This window comes from Hemicordylus capensis, chromosome 5, assembly GCF_027244095.1.
Source record: "Hemicordylus capensis ecotype Gifberg chromosome 5, rHemCap1.1.pri, whole genome shotgun sequence".
Taxonomy (NCBI): domain Eukaryota; kingdom Metazoa; phylum Chordata; class Lepidosauria; order Squamata; family Cordylidae; genus Hemicordylus; species Hemicordylus capensis.
Genome location: NC_069661.1, coordinates 36,179,519 through 36,199,801, shown reverse-complemented (window position 1 = coordinate 36,199,801; position 20,283 = coordinate 36,179,519). Strand labels below are relative to the sequence as shown.

Below are 20,283 nucleotides of genomic sequence, written 5' to 3'. Positions count from 1 at the left end.
CGTGCACATCCCTACTCTGTAACTGTATTGTTGCAGGTTTGGAAGTCTCCCTACAGTATCTCAGGCCCAAATTATTTATCTATCTAGAGCACACTTTACTGAATTGTACTCATTTTTAAATTTTGTGGATTATCATAGCAAGAACAAGCAAAACTACTTACTTGTATCTGAGAAACAGCCACTGGATTATCCATAATCCAACAAGTATCATTCCATTAATTTCTGATACAGAAAAAGCCCATTCCACGCGATCAATATAATCAAAAAACTTATCTGGCAACGGAGGACTGAGCTCCTTGGGAGGCACCCTCTCATGTACCACTGTGATCATGACAGTCGTTAGAATTAAGTTGAAGAGAGCATACACAAAAGCAATGCCTGTTTTCCACCATTCCAAAGGGAACTTGTTTCTAGTTTCAGTAGGCATAGAAATCTGGATATAGTCTGGGTATTGCTTCGTGCTTTTCCGCAAGCCATTGGATAAACCCTTTTGCTTGCTACTGCTACCATTCTTGCTCTCCTCATCGACAGCGAGAGCAGGTCGAGCATAACCATTCGCAGTTTCATTGTTCTGGCCTTCCATGTGCTCTTCAAGCTTTGCAGTCTCTATGGTATCCATCAGGCCTGATGGGTGTGGCGAAACCAATGAAACTCTGCCTGATTTCTAAAAAATATCTTCCACTTTTTTTTTTGAAGGCTACCTTCCACAATTCCAGCTGCCAGATTTAGTCTTTGAGTGAAGCTTGAAGGAACTGTGGTTTCCACTTTTTCTTCCAGTTATGGCTGCAGTTCTCTGGAACCAACCTCACACATTTTCCTTCCAAGGACCATCAATGTGCCCACTACAATCAAATCATAAGAATAGTTAGCGTTTGAAGAGTGTGTTTTGAATGTGCACATGTATTATCCTGATGTAATCCATACAACAGCTTGTAAGGCAAGTAAGTATTATCCCCTTATTGCTTCAAAGACTGAGGGGAAGTGACTTGCCCTAAAGCCATCTAGCGCATTCAGGGCAGATACAAAATTTGAACTGGGGAGTTCCCAATTAAAAACTCAGTCTCTTACTCATACTACAAGAGCTTTCTAGTGCACCCATGGGTGCTAAACTCAAAGAGGCAAAGTTCACAAAACATAACATCTGCAAAAATCCACACAGTTGGCTCCAGATGTGCTTTGGATGGTACTGGAAAAGGAAAGTTATATAGCAATCAAAGAGTCACTAGTGTCTCTATCCCCCAAACTAAGCTCTCACAGAGTTGATAAATACAAGGAGGAGACTCTTGACTATTATTTGTACATGTTTATTTAAGCAGGTTGTTCTAGTAGAACTAATGGAGCCTACTCTCTGTTTCTTATAGTATGGTGACTCTCACCTAGGTTTTCCTTCAATATGCTGTTTGTATATCAGCAAATGTGTTACAAAGAGGTGCTGTCTATGTTGAGTGGCTGCCATCTTGAAACATGGTGGATCAGCAAAAAAATACCTTCATCAGAGTCCCCGTGACCCTCTTCCACATCTTGTGAATTTGGTTTGTATCAGACTGCACACATGAATTAAAAGTGGATCAAAAGAATGAACATGCGTACCCACACACAAACCCCTATACTTTCTCCCTTTAGTATGTCAAAAATGGAGATGTGTCAGCAATTTGGTTACAGGATAGGGCGGGCTTTGAAGCATAGGAAGTTATTTCTCAACATGTCTATCAGAGTTTCTAACTTTCAAGCCAAGTGTGAGTAAATCTATGCTCTACTCAAATGTGGCCCATCTGAGAGAACACCTTTTAAAGCATTGCTACAGATATAATACAGAGCACTAACTATTTTGGGACAAGCACTTCCCAGATCAAGAACAGAAAGCAAACTATTTAGCAAGGCATGTAAAGTCCTCTTCAGTAGAACAAACTCACTCATGCAAGAATTGGCTTTTAATTAAACAAAAGATAATGATAGAACACAAACACTGTGCTACCAGCTTCAGTGCTTGTAATCCATGGCTTCTAAAATTTTATTTAAAAAAAATATCTGGGAGAAAAAAAGCATTAGTGATAACAATCAACATGCACACATGCTATGGACCACTTCTTCAACCCTAATTTTTGTAGTAAGCAAGAGTCAGAAGTATTCTTAGAGAGTCGGTTCAGACAACACTCTGAACTTTGTAACCTAAACATGTGGGGAAGGAGTACAGGCATTCCTCCCCACTTTCTCCACTGTGAGCGCTGCTCTTGCCGATAACATGTGAAGAGGACTAGAGTCTCAGTGAGGCAATCTGTGTATCCATGGCCTTCCACAAAGAAGGCTATACATTAGATTCATTTTAATTGAGGCTTGCTTAACCTGTGACCTATCATGCTGAACACAACCCATCAGTACCAGCATGGCCTGCCAAGGGTTGATGCCTCCCCACCATGCAGTCCTAAACACAGAAGCAGGAAGTTTCAACTCGTGATGAACCACTAAAAGGGGCTGGTCGGCTAAATTTGGCTTGGCCTATGTAGCCCATCATGATTGATTGATTAAGTGCCGTCAAGTTGGTGTCTACTTTTAGCGCCCACACAGATTCTCTCCAGGATGATTGGCCTTTAAGGTCTCTAAGTGGTACATTCATAGCTGTCGTAATCAAGTCCATCCACCTTGCTGCTGGTCACCCTCTTCTTCTCTTTCCTTCCACTTTCCCCAGCATTATGGACTTCTGAAGGGAGCTGGGTTTTCGCATAATGTGTCCAAAGCATGATTTTATTAACTAACTCTGCCTCTGACTTCTCTAGGTGCTGCAGTTAATTTTTTTAGGATGCCATGGGTCCCTGGAGCCTGGGATTCGTCAAGCCCTGCTTTTTGCTTTCCAGGATTGAGCTCTAGATGGAGGCAGAAAGAAGATGGGAGATATAAACACACAGGTTTTTCAGCACAGCACTCTATGTTTTCCCTTCCTTTCTGCCCAACAGTAAAACAAAGAGCTAATCCAGAGCATTATTTCTTTTTCTTCTTTTTGTTAGTACCAACTTTGTGGGTGCCACTGGCACTGCCATCAGGGATGGTTGCTATGTGCTGATGTGGGCAGCTGATCCCACTTTTGTCTGGGAGGGAAGGAGAGGAGAGAAAAGTAGGGCTGGGAACCCCATGTTTCCCTTATATATAGTTGATCTAGGGTACAACGGCATGAAGTTTTTTTTTTATCTATACTTCTCTCATATCCTTTGCCAGGTATAGCATGACATTATGCATTTGAGCTTTAGAAGAGGCACCAAATCATCTGCAGTCATTAGAAGCCAAGACATTCATTTGACTCAAACACAACGTAGCTGGGTCAAGATCACCAAGAACATCATATCTCAAGCAAGCAAACAAAGGAATATGCTCTGAGTCTTCTAGAAATTGAAGTTTGCTTGCTCTGGCAAACCCTTGTTTTCATATCAAGGCATTTGCCAACAGGATATCACTCATATAGGAACAGTATAGGAAGTACAATAGCTGCAAATTAAACAGAATCAAAAGTGAAACTAGATGAAAATATCAGGATACATTAGTGTTGTAGAATTTGAATGCAATCCAAAGAAAATCCTAGGTCAGTGTTCTCCATTATAAAGTGCAGCAGCCAGTTGTGGCTCCCATCAGTCCTAACTGCAGCTCCTTGACTTAACATATTTGTATACTGCCCAAAACACAAGTCTTGTTTGTTGGGCCTGTGTGAAATTTCTGCCGAAGTGGAATACTCTGCAGAGTTCCCTGAGCACCATACAGAGATTAACATTCACTCCCACCATGCAGTTCTGTACTTTGTCCAGTGCCGAGAGGCTCTTGTAAGGGAAAGAGAGCCTTTGTAGCCCTTGCACTATCTTGGAAGGTGTGCATCGAGTGCTGGGAAATCACAGTGCTCATAAGAGGGGGCTCCATCTCTTGAAAGCCCCCACCCTCAGCACCAAAGAAAGCACAGTATTGTGCACAGAAGTTGCAAATGGCTCTCACTGCAGGCCTTTTGTCAAAGTGGCCCCGCTTGAAAAATAATGAAGGTCACTCTTCTAGGTATTGTTTTCCTTTGTACCAAAACCTGATTGCATAGTTCTTAAACTTTCCACCCTGCAGATTCAGCTCCACTTGTGCTAAAGGACATCTATCACTCCAGGTGGAAAAGAGAGCTGGAGGGAAGGCTGCAACATTATGATTTCTCCCCTTTTGCACTGATAGCTCTGGGATATGAAAATGCCAGGGTCAAACTCAGACAAAGAATGTATGACATGGAGTGTCAAATTGATCAGGGCTCTATCCCTGTTGGTGTCCATTTAGGCAACCAAGTTCTGAGCTTCAACCCTGCCAGACACCTAAACCAGATAGCCATGCCAAAATACTGCAGAGCTTTGACACAGGCATGATGTAATGCCTTGCAAACAGCAGTCCTGGAAGGGAGATAATGGAAAATCCTCTATAAAGAACGCACTTGTCCCTGCGAATCGGGAGATATTGAAACAACGGCTCATGTGCTCCTTTACTGTCAATTATACTGAGATATACGGCACACACATATAACCCCATTTATTAGTTGCCATCCAGGTTGTACAGATTCTTTTTATCTTGATTATCTTTTAACAGAGCAGAATGATCTGAGATCTGATAATGTGGCTAAGTTCTGTTTAATAGCCAATAAAATTTGTCGAGAGTTCATTAAGAATCATCATTAACTGTGTTTGACTATGTGCTTAACTATTGTATCATAACCTTGTAGGTTTATTTTGCTGGGCGTCTGTTTGTATATTGTGCTGTAATAAAAGGATTGATTGATAGTTCTTTAACTTATGGAAAATAAGCAAATCTAATGTTCTATTTGAGTGGTGCAATGAACATGTTTAGACTAGTGATTCCCAAACAGGATATACTACCTTGCCACAACAGGGGCTGCAGTTTCTTTTATAAAACTAAATCATCTTATTAGAAGCATCCACCACTTGTATCTATTAAAGCAGGAAGACCTTGTGTAGCCTTATTTCTCTGTCAATATATGGACTTGATGAGTCAGCACAGCCCATATTACAGCAGACAGGCATGGGGGAATCCCAGGAAACATGATCCCATTGCACATTCAACAAAGGGAAGCAGATAGGCAAGGGGAAATCCCAGAAAGTTTGGGAAATACTAGTGCAGAATGATCAATGAATCTGTATCCAGCTTGCAAGAATGCCATGTGTATCTGCGCAGACACACAACCTATTACTAGCAAACACATTTCCCCCCCCAAGGGATGTTCATGTATGTTAAGTGCAAGCCTGAAAGGCAGCTAGCTATCAAGGTTCCCAAGTTCATATAAAAACTGTGAACAAATCAAAAGTTTTAATACTCTGAATGTATATCGCATTGTTTTTCCTTGATCCTGCACTGATTTCACTCATCAATTATCAATGTGCACTATTTAAAAGCAAGCTGTCTGGCTCCACTTTCTCTTTACACAATTCAAGTTTGACACCAAATTATTCTAATGGGACTCCATCGATAGCACTTCCATAAAAACAAAACCACATTTTCCCACTTCCTGTCATTTAATTTTCTTCTGCTGTACACACTTCAAAATGAACAACTTTCTCAAGCAGCCGGGTTGTCTGGGAGGATTGCTCCCTGGTGGATGTTTTTTTCTGGTGGTTACCAACAGGCCTTACTCCTAGATGGTAGGACACCTTTGTTGGAGAGAGTCTTTGATGGCATCTTAGGAAAGCAACCAGAATAGGTACCAGACTTGGTGTTCTACTAGGCACAACTGCATCAGTAATAGTAGCTATGGAGGGACAAAAGATGCCTCAGCAACAATTCTCCTCTAAGCAAGACCATTATCCCTGCCAGGATTAGAGTCCTCACCCAGCTGTGATAGCACCTAGGAACTCCGTATATTGGTACAACATACAGAGCAGGAGACCTCAATGCAGCGAGCAATTTTTAAACAGAACATTTAATTCCTGAAGACTTTACTGCAAGCTGTAAGATTTAGCACAGCCTTGTGTTGAACTACTGCTTCAAGTAACGCAACACTGGCAGCATAGAACAAAAAATAATAATTCATATTTCCTTTCTTGGGAGTCCTGAAATAGTCGATGTACTGAGATAGATCATAAGGCCTTCCAAGGCTTGTAAAGTGTTGTTGCTTTTTACAGGTATTTTAATTGGTTTTAAATGGTTTGAATTGTTTTTGAATTGTTTTTAGCACTATGTTTTGAATTGTGTGTTTTAATGTCTTTCTAAAGTTGTTGTACACTGCCCAGAGCCTCTGGATGGGGCAGTTTATAAATGTAATAAATAATAATAAGAGCTAGTGAGCGTTTGATACTTGTGAATAAGAATCCCAAACTAGAGACTACAAGCAAGAGCTTAAGCTATAGTACATTTGTTAATCTTCAAGGTACCATTATACTTTTATTCTTTCTACTAGACTAACACATCTACCCTTCTGGAACCTGAAATATACACAGTGTCATTTTAAAGCATATGCAATAGAGAGATTCATGGATTTATAGAGGAGAACAATAACCCTGGCCAGAAATCTAGAAGTACAACCAGTTCATTGGACTGGCTCCTGAATAGCGCCTAGCTGTCTTCTGAACTGGCACACATCCCGCACATCATGGCTGGAAAGTATATCCCATTTTGGGTTTGTGTTGAAAGCCATGGTTTGTTCTACATTGTTCCCTGTGGCAGTGTTCTGTGGACTGCCCTGGATTCTAAAAATGGATTAAAAATAAACATGAGAAATACAGAAACTGAGGGCTGGTTCACATCATCACTTACTGCCATTTTCCCCCTCATGTGAAATACCCTCAGGGATGCAACTGTGCATGGAAAAAAGTGAGAACCATTGGCACACAGACACTGTGCAGCAGTCTTCCTGATTATAAGTGCTTCCTTTGCTCGATGCTGCAGTGACTGTGGAAATTTCTGCAAGGTATAATTGAATATAGCTTTTCTACATGGCACTTCCTCCACAGAGTGCATGCATAGAATGCTCACAGATAAAAGTCAATAGTGCAATTACTGGGTCAAGTTGCTCAGATGGCACACTAAACTGATTGCTAAATCATAGTTTGCACAAAGTAGAGCTTTGCTCCCTGCCTGAAATCCCAGCTCTTTCCTTGCTTAGCACAACTATGCCTTGGCCTTACATTTGAACCAGTGCCATTATAGTATCAGTAGTCCCTTTAAACCAGAGACTTTAGCTACAGGTGAAAATTGGCTAGTCACCTATGGTTATGCTGGTTTAGACAAGGTTAAACCATAGTTAAATTCCAACTAGGGAAGGGATGCTTATTCCCCTCCCAACTAGGGAAGGGAGGGGAATAAGCATACAAGACCACAGGGTAAGAATAGCAGAGCAGATAGATAAATTTTGATTTCAGTCATTGACCAGTAAAAGAGTACAGTTACATAGACTCAGAATAGATTTTACAGACAATATAACAAAACTTAGCTATTCTGCAAATAATCTCCTTATTGGTGTTTGCTAATAAAAAAATTAAATAAAGTTATCAGGACGTCCAAGGAAGTTTTCCAGTTGAGGAGAAATTAATCTTAAATGAATATCCTTATAGAAAATACAATATAGGATTACATGTGAAGTGGTTTCTATGGCCCCAGGGCCACATGGGCAAAGTCAGGAGGAAAAAGGTACCCCTCCAAACCTGCCATCAAGAACTGCAGTAGGTAGTGCATTAAGACGTGCTAAAATAAGAGCATGACTAAATTTAGACAGAGATACCTCACTTAAATATTCTGCTGGTTTAAAGTTGATAGTTTGGTTCCCTATATATATATCACTCTTGAGGCCAACCAATTCATCCTGTAGTTCTATATCTAAAATGCATTGTTTAACCACCTTCGTGGCCTGATCTAGTCCTAGGTCAATTAATTCAACTGGGGAAAGTCTGTAATGAGTTAATTTATTTATGACTAAAGCCTTCCATTTAAATTTGTGGCCATCCATCATTAAGGAGGCTAAACCCCCTTGAACAAGGACCAATTTTAGCCAAAACAGAATCATACAATGCCAATAATATGACTCAAGCCTAATAAATCCCACCTTAAGTCTAATTCCTGTGTTTGGCACGCAGCAAGGGACTTGCAGTATGTGTCTAATAAACTTAGCTTGTATGGCTTCTAAAGGCACAAAGTTGTTAATAGGCCCCAACTGAGCGCCATATAAAAGTAAGGGATACACTTTGGCAGTAAAAAGCCTAACCGTAGCAAGAATAAATAATACCCCTCGCATGGAGTGATAAGATTTAATTTTGTTTGTAACAAGTTGAGCAGTCTGCCTGATTGAATTAAAATGGGCGTTCCTAGAACCCAATGAGTGAAAGACTATACCCAAATATTTAAAAGGGTTCACCTGTTCAATTTTATGTCCGTTCATGAGCCAATTATGTAGCCTTGGGCACTTAGCAAAAACAATTACCTTTGTTTTGGAGTAATTTATTTCAATTAGCTCGCTAGCGCAGAAGGATGTAAAGAGTCAAAGGGCACGTTTTAGTCCTATAGGCATCTGTGACATGATGACTATGTCATCTGCATATAATAATATGGGTATAGTCCTATTTGACAGTTTCGGGGGATGAATAGAGGGGGAAGACAAGCAGGAGACCACCGAGTTTATAGAGATGTTAAACAAAATGGGCGCAAGAACGCAACCCTGTCTCACCCCTCAGAGCAGTGTCCAAACCAACAAGGCATTCCCAAATTATCAAAACATGGCTTGAAAATCATCCCACTGAAATATCTGAATGGGACCGTAGTCGCTTTTAAACAAGATTCTGCTATAGCCTTTTATCAGCATTGCTGTGCTGAAGTTCTTGTATTGTACATTCAAAGTTGAAAAGTCGTCACTCACTGGTCATATTTTTTTCCAGGTAAACTCAGGAAAATATGAAAATGTTTCTACATATTGTTTCCAATGCTCCAGAAATAGTATTCACAGATGCTCTCTCAAGACAGAATGACAGGAAATGAGTAGAACAAAATAAGCTACAGATCTCAGAATATATTGTCAACATTTGTGCTAAAACTCTCTTCTGTTTTACTTCAGTAAAAGTCATGGTAGCTTAGCTTTCATATCTGTTTCCAACCAAACTTTTAGAAGAGCAAGAATATCTGAAGTCTGAACTCCAGTTCAGAATATGGGCACCTTACAAACCACTACTCAAGATGTAGGTTGAAATCTGTATTTGAAAACTCTGTAGTTTAAACATAATCTCTCTAGAATGTCAAAGGATGAAATATAACCTAAAATTTCTTTATTTCAGCCAATTCAGAAAGACACTGTCTCTTTTGTTCCATTAATAATACAATTATGTTTTCATACTTTTATAAGAGAAAAATAGTCCTGAATTTTTATTGCACTGCTTTTGCTGTTGTACAGCCTTTCCAACCAGCCTTTCCAACCATAAGCATTTCCAGTCACAGACATCTTTATGAACTGCACATAATTAAAATTATTAGTACACCAATAGAAGACAGCTAAGGAGAGGCTTCAACAGGCGGCATGAATGGCTGGGAGGACTGCCAGTTCAGGAAACTGTACTTAGAAGTTGTTCAGCCACACAGTTCAATTCCAACAATACCAAACCCTGGCTGACATGAAGAAAAATACAGTCATCCCTCACCAGCTGTGAGGGTTCAATTCCAGAAAACCCCCACATGCAGTTGGCAAATTCTAGAAAAACCTCACAGTTGGTGGTCAAACACACAAAAAATAAAAGGGAAAATACTTTTAAAATTGGCAGCCACCCCTCCCCCCACATCCCTTAGAGTCACCCAGAGGAATGGGCAGATTGAACCTCTGGAATTTTTTTAAACCCTCAAAAAAATCACTCAAAGCCTCTTTAAATCATGAGGAGTGGGCAAGGGTCAGCAAGGAGCAACAAGATGAATAAGTGGACTGAACCTCTGAATCCCCCCAAATTGCCATCCAACTCCCACTCCCCAACACTAAAAAAAACCTTGCCAACCACGGATACTTGGATCATGGTTGGCAGGACTGGACACAATTTCCCAGTCACGGATACTCAAAACTGTGATTATTATTATTATTTACATTTTATATATCTCGCTCTTCCTCCAAGGAGCCCAGAGCTGTGTACTACATACTTAGGTTTCTCCTCACAACAACCCTGTGAAGTAGGTGAGGCTGAGAGAGAAGTGACTGGCCCAGAGTCACCCAGCAAGTATCATGGCTGAATGGGGATTTTAACTCGGGTCTCCCCGGTCCAAGTCCAGCACTCTAACCACTACACCACGCTGGTTAGTGAGGGATGACTGAATTTAAAGCCATATCCCAACTTTTAAAATTTAATTTTAATTTTAATTAAAATTACTACTCCGAGTAATTTTCCTCATGCAGGCCCCTGTTCTGAATGTTCTGGTGCCTGTACTATCATACTTTGATTAGTCCAATGTACGTTGACTTTGGACAGCAAGTGCTAGTTGTTGTCACCCTTTATCAACATACACAATGCATTATTGCAATCCTGGCACCCTTGCACTTTTAAAAACTCTCAATTGAAACCATATAAAATCTTCTTAACCATTAGCAGGATTAAGACCATTCTGAGATTTCAAAAGCACATATATGCACTCAGGATGCAACATAACAGCACTCAATAGCTTTTGATCAAGAACTATGGAGCAAGATGCCTGCAAGTGCTACTTTGCATCTAGACATATTTATTCTAGGATCACCATCCTACAGTTTAGTTAGTTATCTTGCCCTTCTTTCAGAAATTAAATTACACCCACCAGAAAGATTCTGAGAGGCCTGGACCTCTTGGATTTTGTTTAAGCTCCTACAAAATGATTTGAGGCATTTCCACTTCAAAGCTTCTTGGTTTAAGCACAGCTGGGAAACTCAGCAAAGAAATGGAATAGGAGCTTACAAAGACAAACCATCCCATCGATTCACTCTCCATTATGATCCTAGCATCCTCAGAAGTGCATCTATAAAGGGAAAGCTCTTAATCTCAGGGAAAAAAATAAGTACTTTCCCCTTAAGCTTGAGCATGAAGCAAGAATCATGTTCATAAATCAAAACATACATTACTTGGTTCAGGAAAACAGCCATCTCAGACTGGGACTTGAAAACACTCTACTTCAAAAAAGGAATCTCAGGAATTATTGCTTTTCTGATGGTATACCTTAGAGTGACCTAAGAATCAAACTGATTTCAGCCTCAGAGCTGTACCCCAGTCCAAGGAAAAAATCTTGACTGCACTAAAAATATCAGACATTTGCGGAACCATAGTCTCGAGATTGGAGTCGGGTTCTTAAAGTGGCTCCAGATCTCCCAAACAGATGTACCTAGCAACACTGATCCATTTGGTTGTTAACTATGAACAGACTATTCTGCTTTACTGGGTACAGATTATACTTCAAAATTTTATGCAACACCTAATCAAACATTATTTTTGAACACTTTGAGTTGTTCTATAGTAACACTTGACCAAATATAAAAGCAACATGAGTTAAAATGCTTTATGGTTACAGTTTAACATTTTGAGCCATGTTAAGGGCTTGCATTGCAATAACCAGTTAAAAGTACTATAAGTCTATAAACCCCACTATACTGATGTTTAAAATGCAGCTCAATTTACACTTAAGACAAATGTTTTAACATCACAAATACAAGGCTCTCTCTCTCTCTCTCTCTCTCTCTCACACACACACACACACACCATCGGATCTTAGGACAAAGGGTATATATAAAATGTAAATACATAAATATACATGCATGGGGCTTTACAGAGAGCCCGGGAAATATCCTCAATTAAAACTCAAGTACACACACACACCCCTTCAAGTACAGTTCAGCTGAACACATTTGTTTAAAATGGAGATTAGAAACTGAGTAACTCAGATTGTACTAAAGGATGAAATAATGTTATGTCCAGTAGAGCAGTTCTGTGGAGATGCACTTCATATCTTTCATATATTATACTCTGCAGCACAACTTGCAGTTTACTAGGTGTCATAAAACTTAGTTACCATCAACTGGATTTGCTGTCTGCTTGTGTTGTGCTGTACACAAGGACACAAAGCAAGCAATTTCTTTAAGATAACTCTGGTGAAAAGAACAGGAACACAAGTGTATCATGCTTTTGCTTTGGCCACAGGCTATTTCAGGAGAAGACTGATTTCCAAGTATAGCTTTCAAGACATAAGAGAGTACAATCAAATTAAGGTACAACCAATCTTACCTCAAACCAAGCACTTTGCACTGCACAATTATATATAAATATCTGCCAAAACTCATTTGAGGAAAAATGTTTCTTTTAGGAAGCAAGCAAACAAACAGTGACCTGCTCTCTTCAACGTTTCATGCACAGCATTAGAAGCAAAGCTCATACAAAGATAACTTGTCATGTGCCCCTCTTCTTAAAAAGCAGATAATGGACCATCCATTGCTACCATTGATTTGCACCTTACTAGAGTGAGTTCATACTAACAAATTGTTTTTAAATCTTGCATATACCCCAGCCTTCCAATTAAATCACATTTCTGTGTAGTTTACAACAAATTGATTAAATCCAGTCTTAGCAGCAAAGCCAGTTAGCACAACAGCCTATTTGAGAGACCCAAGCAAATATAAAGTCTCCATCTGGGTGCAAAAAGAAAACAAGCAGCACCAGGTGAGCCTCTCAGGTGAGAGCATTTCATAGGCAGGGTGCCACCACAGAAAAGGCCATCTCATGAGTTCCCACCTGCCTCGTCTCAGATTAGGTAAGAGCCTGGAATAGGGCCTCAGAGGATGATCCTGGCACTGAGGGCAAGCTCATATGGGAACAAGCAGTCCAAACAGTTGGATGGCCTCGGGAGTTTCATGTAGATGCAATAGGAAACAAAATGGAGCCCTGTGCCACACCAAAGAACAACTGTCATAGTGCAGAGCAACAGTCCTCCAGCACTGCCTTCTGGAAGCAACCATCCAGGCAGGAATTGAACCACTGAATCACAGTGCCCCCAGTCTCCAACTCAAGATGGTCAGTCCATAAAGGTACAATAGTCAATAGTGGTGAAAGCTGCTGAGAGGTGCAAGAGAATCAATGTGGTCATGCTGCCCCTGCCTCTCTCTCAGCATCCATCTCAGGGTAACCAAAGCATTTTACATGCTGAACCAGATGGGTCTAGATAACGTGTGTCATCCAAGAGCGACTAGAGTTGCACAGCAACCATCTCTCACAAGCCCTTTAATCAAAAAAGTTATATTTGCAATGTATTTGCAACAGGTTTGTAGTTGGTCATCTTGGGGGGGGGGGGAGGAAAAAGAAGCACTTTTTCCTGACGTAGCTATATGGCTGTCTCTTTCAAGATGGCCAGGATGCTTACTTATGCAGGAAGGGATTTGTCGCCTCCTCAATCCAACCCAGTAAACGTTGTCCTGCTCGCTGTAATAAGCTGATACTCTATTGCTCAACTGAGTTATCAGATACCTGGCAATTCAGACTGAGACAAAGATTAAAAAAAGATTGGAGTGCATCTCATTCCTTATGGGGACACTGCTTGATGTGCTGTCCTCCACAAGCAAAGACCCAAAGGGATGAGATTTGAGGAGAAGATAGAAGTTCCAAGCAAGGTCTTGGTAGTCCTAGAAGGGAGAAATTTTCTGCAATAGGGGTAGGGAAAGTATAAGCTAAATGAGAGAGCAGTTGCCCAAAAATCAATTAATTGGGTAGACATGCATAAGTTTTCCTTAGCTTTTTGTCCTACCTCAAGTCATATTCAATCCTGATTTCATTTGCTGTGGACCCATTTGTTGTTTTGCTAATAATTTCAAAAGAAGTTTGGGAAGATGGATATAGTGTCATATTTACAGCTCAAGCTACTATAGCACTTGCCTGCTGAGCTTGAACTGCTCTCAGAAGACAGAGTCCTGCCAAAAACAGCAATTAGGAGGCTCTTCAGAACAATGTGTCCCCAAGTTCCTAAGAGGTTAGAAGAATGCCATGTCCCAACAGAAGACTCTCCCATAGCAATTCTTGCTCTAGTAAATGTCCAGTAAAGTTTTAGGATGGATTCTAGCACCGTTTTCTCCATTAAGGTTTTTTTCCCCATAGACCTGGGACCTAAAGGAGATTTCCTTAAACATTACAATTTGTAATACATGCTGATGTTTATATAGTATGCCACCTGTTCAAATGCTTCCCCACCCTGCTTGTACATCAGAAAATGCTCTTATCAAATCTCTCTGCTCCATTTCCTTCACTAAAAAGAGTTCACAGATTTAACACAGATTAAAGAGCTTGGAGAATTCCACCTTTAAAACAGACCCCTATAATGCTGTATCATCTTACACTACAGTGGTCAGGATTGCAATGGTACCGAATTCAAAAATGAGATGAGCAAGTTTATTCACAGACATTTTTTTTAAGAAGGGAGAGGAGAGAGTCCTGACTAATCTGTACTTTTATTTACTTCAGCTAGGAAGTGCAAGTCAACAGCCAACAAATGGAAAAAGTGTTATTAGTCATACTCTCACTTCACAATGAGTGACTGAGCTATTGAACTATTTTTAGAGTGTGTCACTTATATTTATTATTATTGCCATGAGAGGTAGTCAAGTGACCTAACAATCTGGCATTTTTGTGCATTAATCGTTGTTACATAAAAGGGTTGGTCTCTAAATGTAATTTGTTCCTATGGGTGGCAAGATGTTACCACAGAATGTACATCACTTTAAATATACAGGGGCAAAGAAAAACAGTTTTGATTTAAAGTTTAAAAACTTAATAGTTCATTCTCATGTTTGTTTTCTCTCTTTCATATTACACAAACACTCATGTCCAAAGCTAGCTATGAAAGCTCTCAAGCGCTTTATGCTATATGAACATATAGGCAAGCTTCATTCAGCGTCATTCTCCAGCTTTTAGTTTTTACATTGTTGGGTGAGCTGTCTTGGATACCTTTGTAGAAAGAGTGATACAGTTTCTTAAATAAATGCATAAAAGGCAACTTGAACGAGATGCCGAGAGGTACATAGTTATTCTATCTAGCTTCCCTACCCCACCTCTTGGGAGAACAGTCTGAGCTTGGTTGTGGTCTCTCCCAGCCTCCTCCTGGCAGCTTTTTGGTTGCTTTGCTCCTTCTAATTGCTCTAACACCAAACATCTGGGTCAACTCTGCCTCATAGGGCGAGCAAGAGTCACTTGGTGGGTTAGCCCTGTGGTAAAATTAGCCCTGTGGTATTCTATAGGCAAGCTTCATTCAGCTTCATTCTCCAGCTTTTAGTTTTTACATTGTTGGGTCGGCTGTCTTGGACACCTTTGTAGAAAGGGTGATACAATTTCTTAAACAAATGCATAAAAGGCAAGCTCACTAGAGCAGTAGACACAATAGCTCCAAATCATTCTCTCAGACTTTCTTCAAAATCAGCCCTGTGGTATTCGGAAGAATTACAGGAGCTGAAGCGGCTAGATAGACAGCTAGAGTTCACATGGAGAAAGACTCAACTCGAATCTGGCAGGTTACAATACAGAGCACATTTGAAGGTCTATGCTATGGCAATATGTGCAGCAAAAAAGCAATTCTTTTTGGCCCACACTGCATCCACAAGTTCATGTCCAAAGGAGTTGTCTAGGGTGGTGAGAAAGCTAGTATAACCCCCCTCCTCCTTGAATCCAAATTTGGAAGCATCAGTATAACGGAATAATATATGAGGGATAACAAAACAGGTTGAATCCAAATAAAACAGTGGGGAAATGACTTGACTAGCAAGCCAGAGGTTGCCAGTCTGAATCCCCGCGGGTATGTTTCCCACATTATGGGAAACACCTATATCAGGCAGCACCGATATAGCAAGATGCTGAAAGGCATCATCTCATACTGTGTACAATTCTGGTCACCACATCTAAAAAAGAACATTGGAGAACTGGAAAAGGTGCAGTAGAGGGCAACTAAGATGATCAGGACCTACAGCACCTTTCTTCTGGATGCAAGGCTACAACACCTGGGGCTTTTTACTTTAGAAAAAAAGACAACTGCAGGGAGGCATGATAGAGGTCTATAAAATCATGCATGGTGTGGAGAAAGTGGATAGAGGGAAATTCTTCTCACATAACACTAGAACCAGGGGTCATCCCATGAAATTGATTGCCAGGAAATTTAGGACCAGCAAAACGGAGGTACTTTTTCACACAATGTTGTGGAATTCTCTGCTACAAGATGTGGTGATGGCCAACAACCTGGATGGCTTTAAGAGGGGTTTGGATAACTTCATGGAGGAGAGGTCTATCAACTGCTACTAGCTGGAGGGCTATAGGCCACCTCCAGCCTCCAAGGCAGGATGCCTCTGAGTACTAGTTGCAGGGGATTAACAGCAGGAGAGAGGGCATGCCCTCAGCTCCTGCCCGTAGGCTTCCAGCGGCATCTGGTGGGCCACTGTGTGAAACAGGATGCTGGATCAGATGGGCCTTGGGCCTGATCCAGCAGGGCTGTTCTTATGTGGGAGGAGGCAATGGTAAACCACTCCTGTATTCTACCAAATAAAACCACAGGGCTCTGTGGTCACCAGGAGTTGACACCGACTCAACAGCACACTTTATTTTACGGATTGGGGGAGGGGTCTAGACATGTAAGTTGGTTTAGATATGCCTATTCTCAGTGGGGTTACACTCCCCCTGAAAGATCAGGTACATAACTTGGGAGTGCTCCTGGATCCAAGGTTCTCTCTGGTTTCTCAGGTTGAGGCAGTGATGAGGAGTGCTTTTTATCAACTCCGGCTGATACATCAGCCATGCCCATTCCTGGAGATAAATGACCTTAAAACAGTAGTACATACATTGGTAACCTCCAGGATTGACTACTGTAAGGCATTTTATGTGGGGCTGCATACATAGTCCAGAAACTACTACTGGTACTCAATGCGGCAGCAAGACTGTTTCTGAGTGAAATACAGAGTGCTGGTCATTACCTATAAAACCCTGAATGGCTTAGGACCAGGGTATTTAAGAGAGTGCCTCCTTTTGTCATGAACCCTGTAACCTATTAAGATCATCTGGGGAGGTCCGGTTGTGGTTGCTGCCAGCTCATCTGGTGGCAACTCAGGGCCAGGCCTTCTCTGTGGTTGCCCCAAGGCTTTGGAATGCACTCCCTGTCAGCTTCTCAATCTCTGACTGCTTTTAAAATAACCCTTAAGAGACACCTGTTTTCTCAGGCTTTTAATTAAAGTTTTAAACTATTTAATTGTTTTATTCTGAAATTATTTTAAACACAAATACACCCCAAAGAGGTTTCCATTTTGGGAAAGTGACAAAGGCCAGAAGGGTTCATACCTTGGAGCCCTTTTAGGTGGAATGTTTTAGTCTATCACTGGTTGTACTTGGTGGGTTGGGCAAGCACATCCCTCAGAACCAGAAAGGGCATTGCTCTTCTTTTTCGATCAGAAACTCCCTTTCAAACCCATGAATAGACAATGCCTAGTAGACCACCACAATACATGCCTGAAACCTCCAGAGAGAAAACCTATCAAGTCATTAGTCCAAGTTCTGGTTTCTTTATTATTTTGGCACGGAAACCATACCATACACTTCTGTCACCGCATAATCAAAGACGACTATATTTCTCCTCTTTGAAAGAAAGCAAGGGGGTGGGGGAAGAAGAGAAGGAACTGAGAATTCTAACAGGAACCCGTGAGCAGTAAAAGAGTCTCAATAGCTACGTCCTCCGGACCACAGAGTGTACACGAAGTAAGGCAGCCATACATGACATTGGTAACCAGTGTAACAAAATGACAGTTTAGAAAGCCTTAATGTTAAAAAGACGTTTTTCTATCTAACTGACCTGTTATTAGACATACTTTTCTCCAAATCCTTTGTATGCTGCTATGTGCCCAAGTGATCCTTTTAGCTGCCATCATGCCTAGTTTGTGCCTGAATGCTTACATAACCACTCTGCACCACATGAGCTCAAAAGGGTTCCAAGGTAACCCTGAGAGCAGAGATGGAACTGTTTGTGATGTCATTGGAATTCAGGTGTGGCAAGCAAAAGACAACCCTACATTCAGAACTTATGTTGAGCTGCATAGATTTGGTGGGTGGCATTTTACATAGCAAATCATTTAATGCAGGAATTCTCAACACTGAGTCCTCAGATGTGGCTAGACAACAACTCCTATCATTACCAGCCAGCAGCTATTGTGGCTGGGGATGATGTGTAGTCCAACCACATTCTGAGACCCAACTTGAGAACCCCAATTTAATGATTTAAAAGTGTAATCTCAGGCTTCTCAGTCTTTAATAATATTCCACTAGCATGATGCTTGCCAACAGTATAAAATGTACCCTTTCCTTTATATTGTGTATAGCCTAATGGCACAGTGGGAACTGACTTCACTAGCAAGCCAGAGGTTGCCCGTTTGAATCCCTGCTGGTATGGTTCCCAGACTATGGGAAACACCTCTATTGGGCAGCAGTGATATAGGAAGATGCTGAAAGGCATCATCTCATACTGCGCGGGAGATGGGAATGGTAAACCCCTCCTGTATTCTACTACAGACAACCACAGGGCTCTGTGGGCGCCAGGAGTCGACACCGACTCGATGGCACACTTTACCTTTAATGCTTCTAGGTCAAAAGGACAGGGGATGGGTGGGAATCTCTGGCTGATGAGAGCCATGTGGAAACCCAGTTAAAATCCCTATGTGGCAATGAGGCTCAACGGGCAGCCCTGAGCAGACCTTACTTTTTCAATTGAGCCTACTTTTCAGAATTGCTGAGAGGCTAAAACTTCACTTAAACCCCTTTCTCCATGAAAGTAACATACAATGCAAGCAATAGAAGAATTGTCAATATGCTCTGGAGCAAAAGCATCCCTCATGTTTCTCTGCTGTCCATTTTGTTATAATTCTACACCTCAAATCTTTTCAGCAAAATCCTAAGTAGGGAGAAAGGGTCTTCAGATCCTCTCATGATATCAGAATTTTGTGCAGATTATACAACATGAATAAGACATCCTGAGACATTCAAACATCATCCATTAAACCGACAATGACTTTTTGTGAACATTTTCAAAGATATTACAATAGAGAACACAAACAAAAGATTATGGACTAAGCATCGGAAAGAAGAGTCTGAGGAAATTTGGTATAGGCAACTGCTTTTGGAGGAAACAGTATTGTCTGGCTTTCTTCTTGACAGCCATTTAAATGCCTCATGTTTCCACAGAAATTGTTAATATAAAGTATCACAAGGTCTTCCTTTCACTCCCAAATTCCACAGTGGTGAGCAACAGAAACTATTTCACCTCAGGCGAGACACACTCCATAATTCAGCTGGTGTAGAAAACACCCTTCAACAGACTCATCAGTGGGGTATAGGGTAGATTTCTCCATGTAAGACTGAGGGACATGTTATGGTTCCTGCCAATTAATAAGAACTCTCACTTTTTTGTGGTACTGAAACTGCAAAACCAAAACACAGTTCCCAGAAATAAACAATGCTGTCTTTCAGGAATGCATATAACATTGGAAAATCTAACATGAAAACCAACTGCACAACCACAAAAACAGTACTAGAAAGACCATCACCATACCTTTAGCAACTATTTGAATGCACTTTTAAAGCTGAATTCAATTTAAAATCTTCCACTCACACACAAAAGAATGGATCTGCCTTTGCCAGGCTCACCACAGCCTTCCCCCAGCCCTACACACAATTTTCACATATTCTCCAGTGACTTGCTAAAATGTTTTTTCTATGAACTCAGGGATTCCCAACTCTCTCTCTCTCTCTCTCTCTCTCCCTCTCTCTCTCTCTCTCATTAGTGCACCTCAGATTAAGTTACTCATGACTACTCCCTTTGAAATTAATGGAACAAGCTTACTTGTACTCAATGCTAATTTTCTGAAGCCTGTTAGACTGAGGGAAGGGGTATGCTGAGCTTCAACATGTAGTCAGCCAATCAGGAGCAGAGGAGGAGGACCTGCAGTGGACACATCCAGGGGCATAACAAGACCCCGTGGGTGAGGGGACAAAACCTGGGTCGGGGGCCCCCATCGCATGTGCAAAGCATGAGCAAACCCACACACCCCAAGCCATGCCCCCCCAAGCCATGCAAGGGGCGGGGCAGCCAACATCTCCCCACCGCCACTGCTCCTGCCACTTAACTTAGCTTCCAGCTGCATGGGGTGGGGGTGATCTGAATGTGACAGGCGGTGGGAGATGGGAAATGGTAAACCCCTCCTTTATTCTACAAAAAATCCCACCAGAGCACTCTGTGGGCACCAGGAGTCGAAATTGACTTGACGGCACACTTTATCTTTAGTAG

The 20,283-nt window shown here is 41.3% G+C and overlaps 1 protein-coding gene across 6 annotated transcripts in view; it reads right to left on the bottom strand.

Moving 5' to 3' along the window:
- Window positions 1-20,283, bottom strand: part of SGMS2 (sphingomyelin synthase 2) — a 63,143-nt gene that overhangs the window by 18,174 nt on the left and 24,686 nt on the right. For 3 of the 6 annotated variants that reach the window (XM_053258159.1, XM_053258162.1, XM_053258157.1), the window contains exon 2: window positions 162-842. In XM_053258159.1, the coding sequence (XP_053114134.1) occupies window positions 162-619 (458 nt within the window). In that variant the 5' untranslated portion in view covers window positions 620-842. Of the gene's footprint in view, window positions 1-161; window positions 843-15,028; window positions 15,112-17,799; window positions 17,940-20,283 lie in introns of those variants that run through there. The other 3 variants (XM_053258158.1, XM_053258160.1, XM_053258163.1) reach the window with 3 other exon arrangements.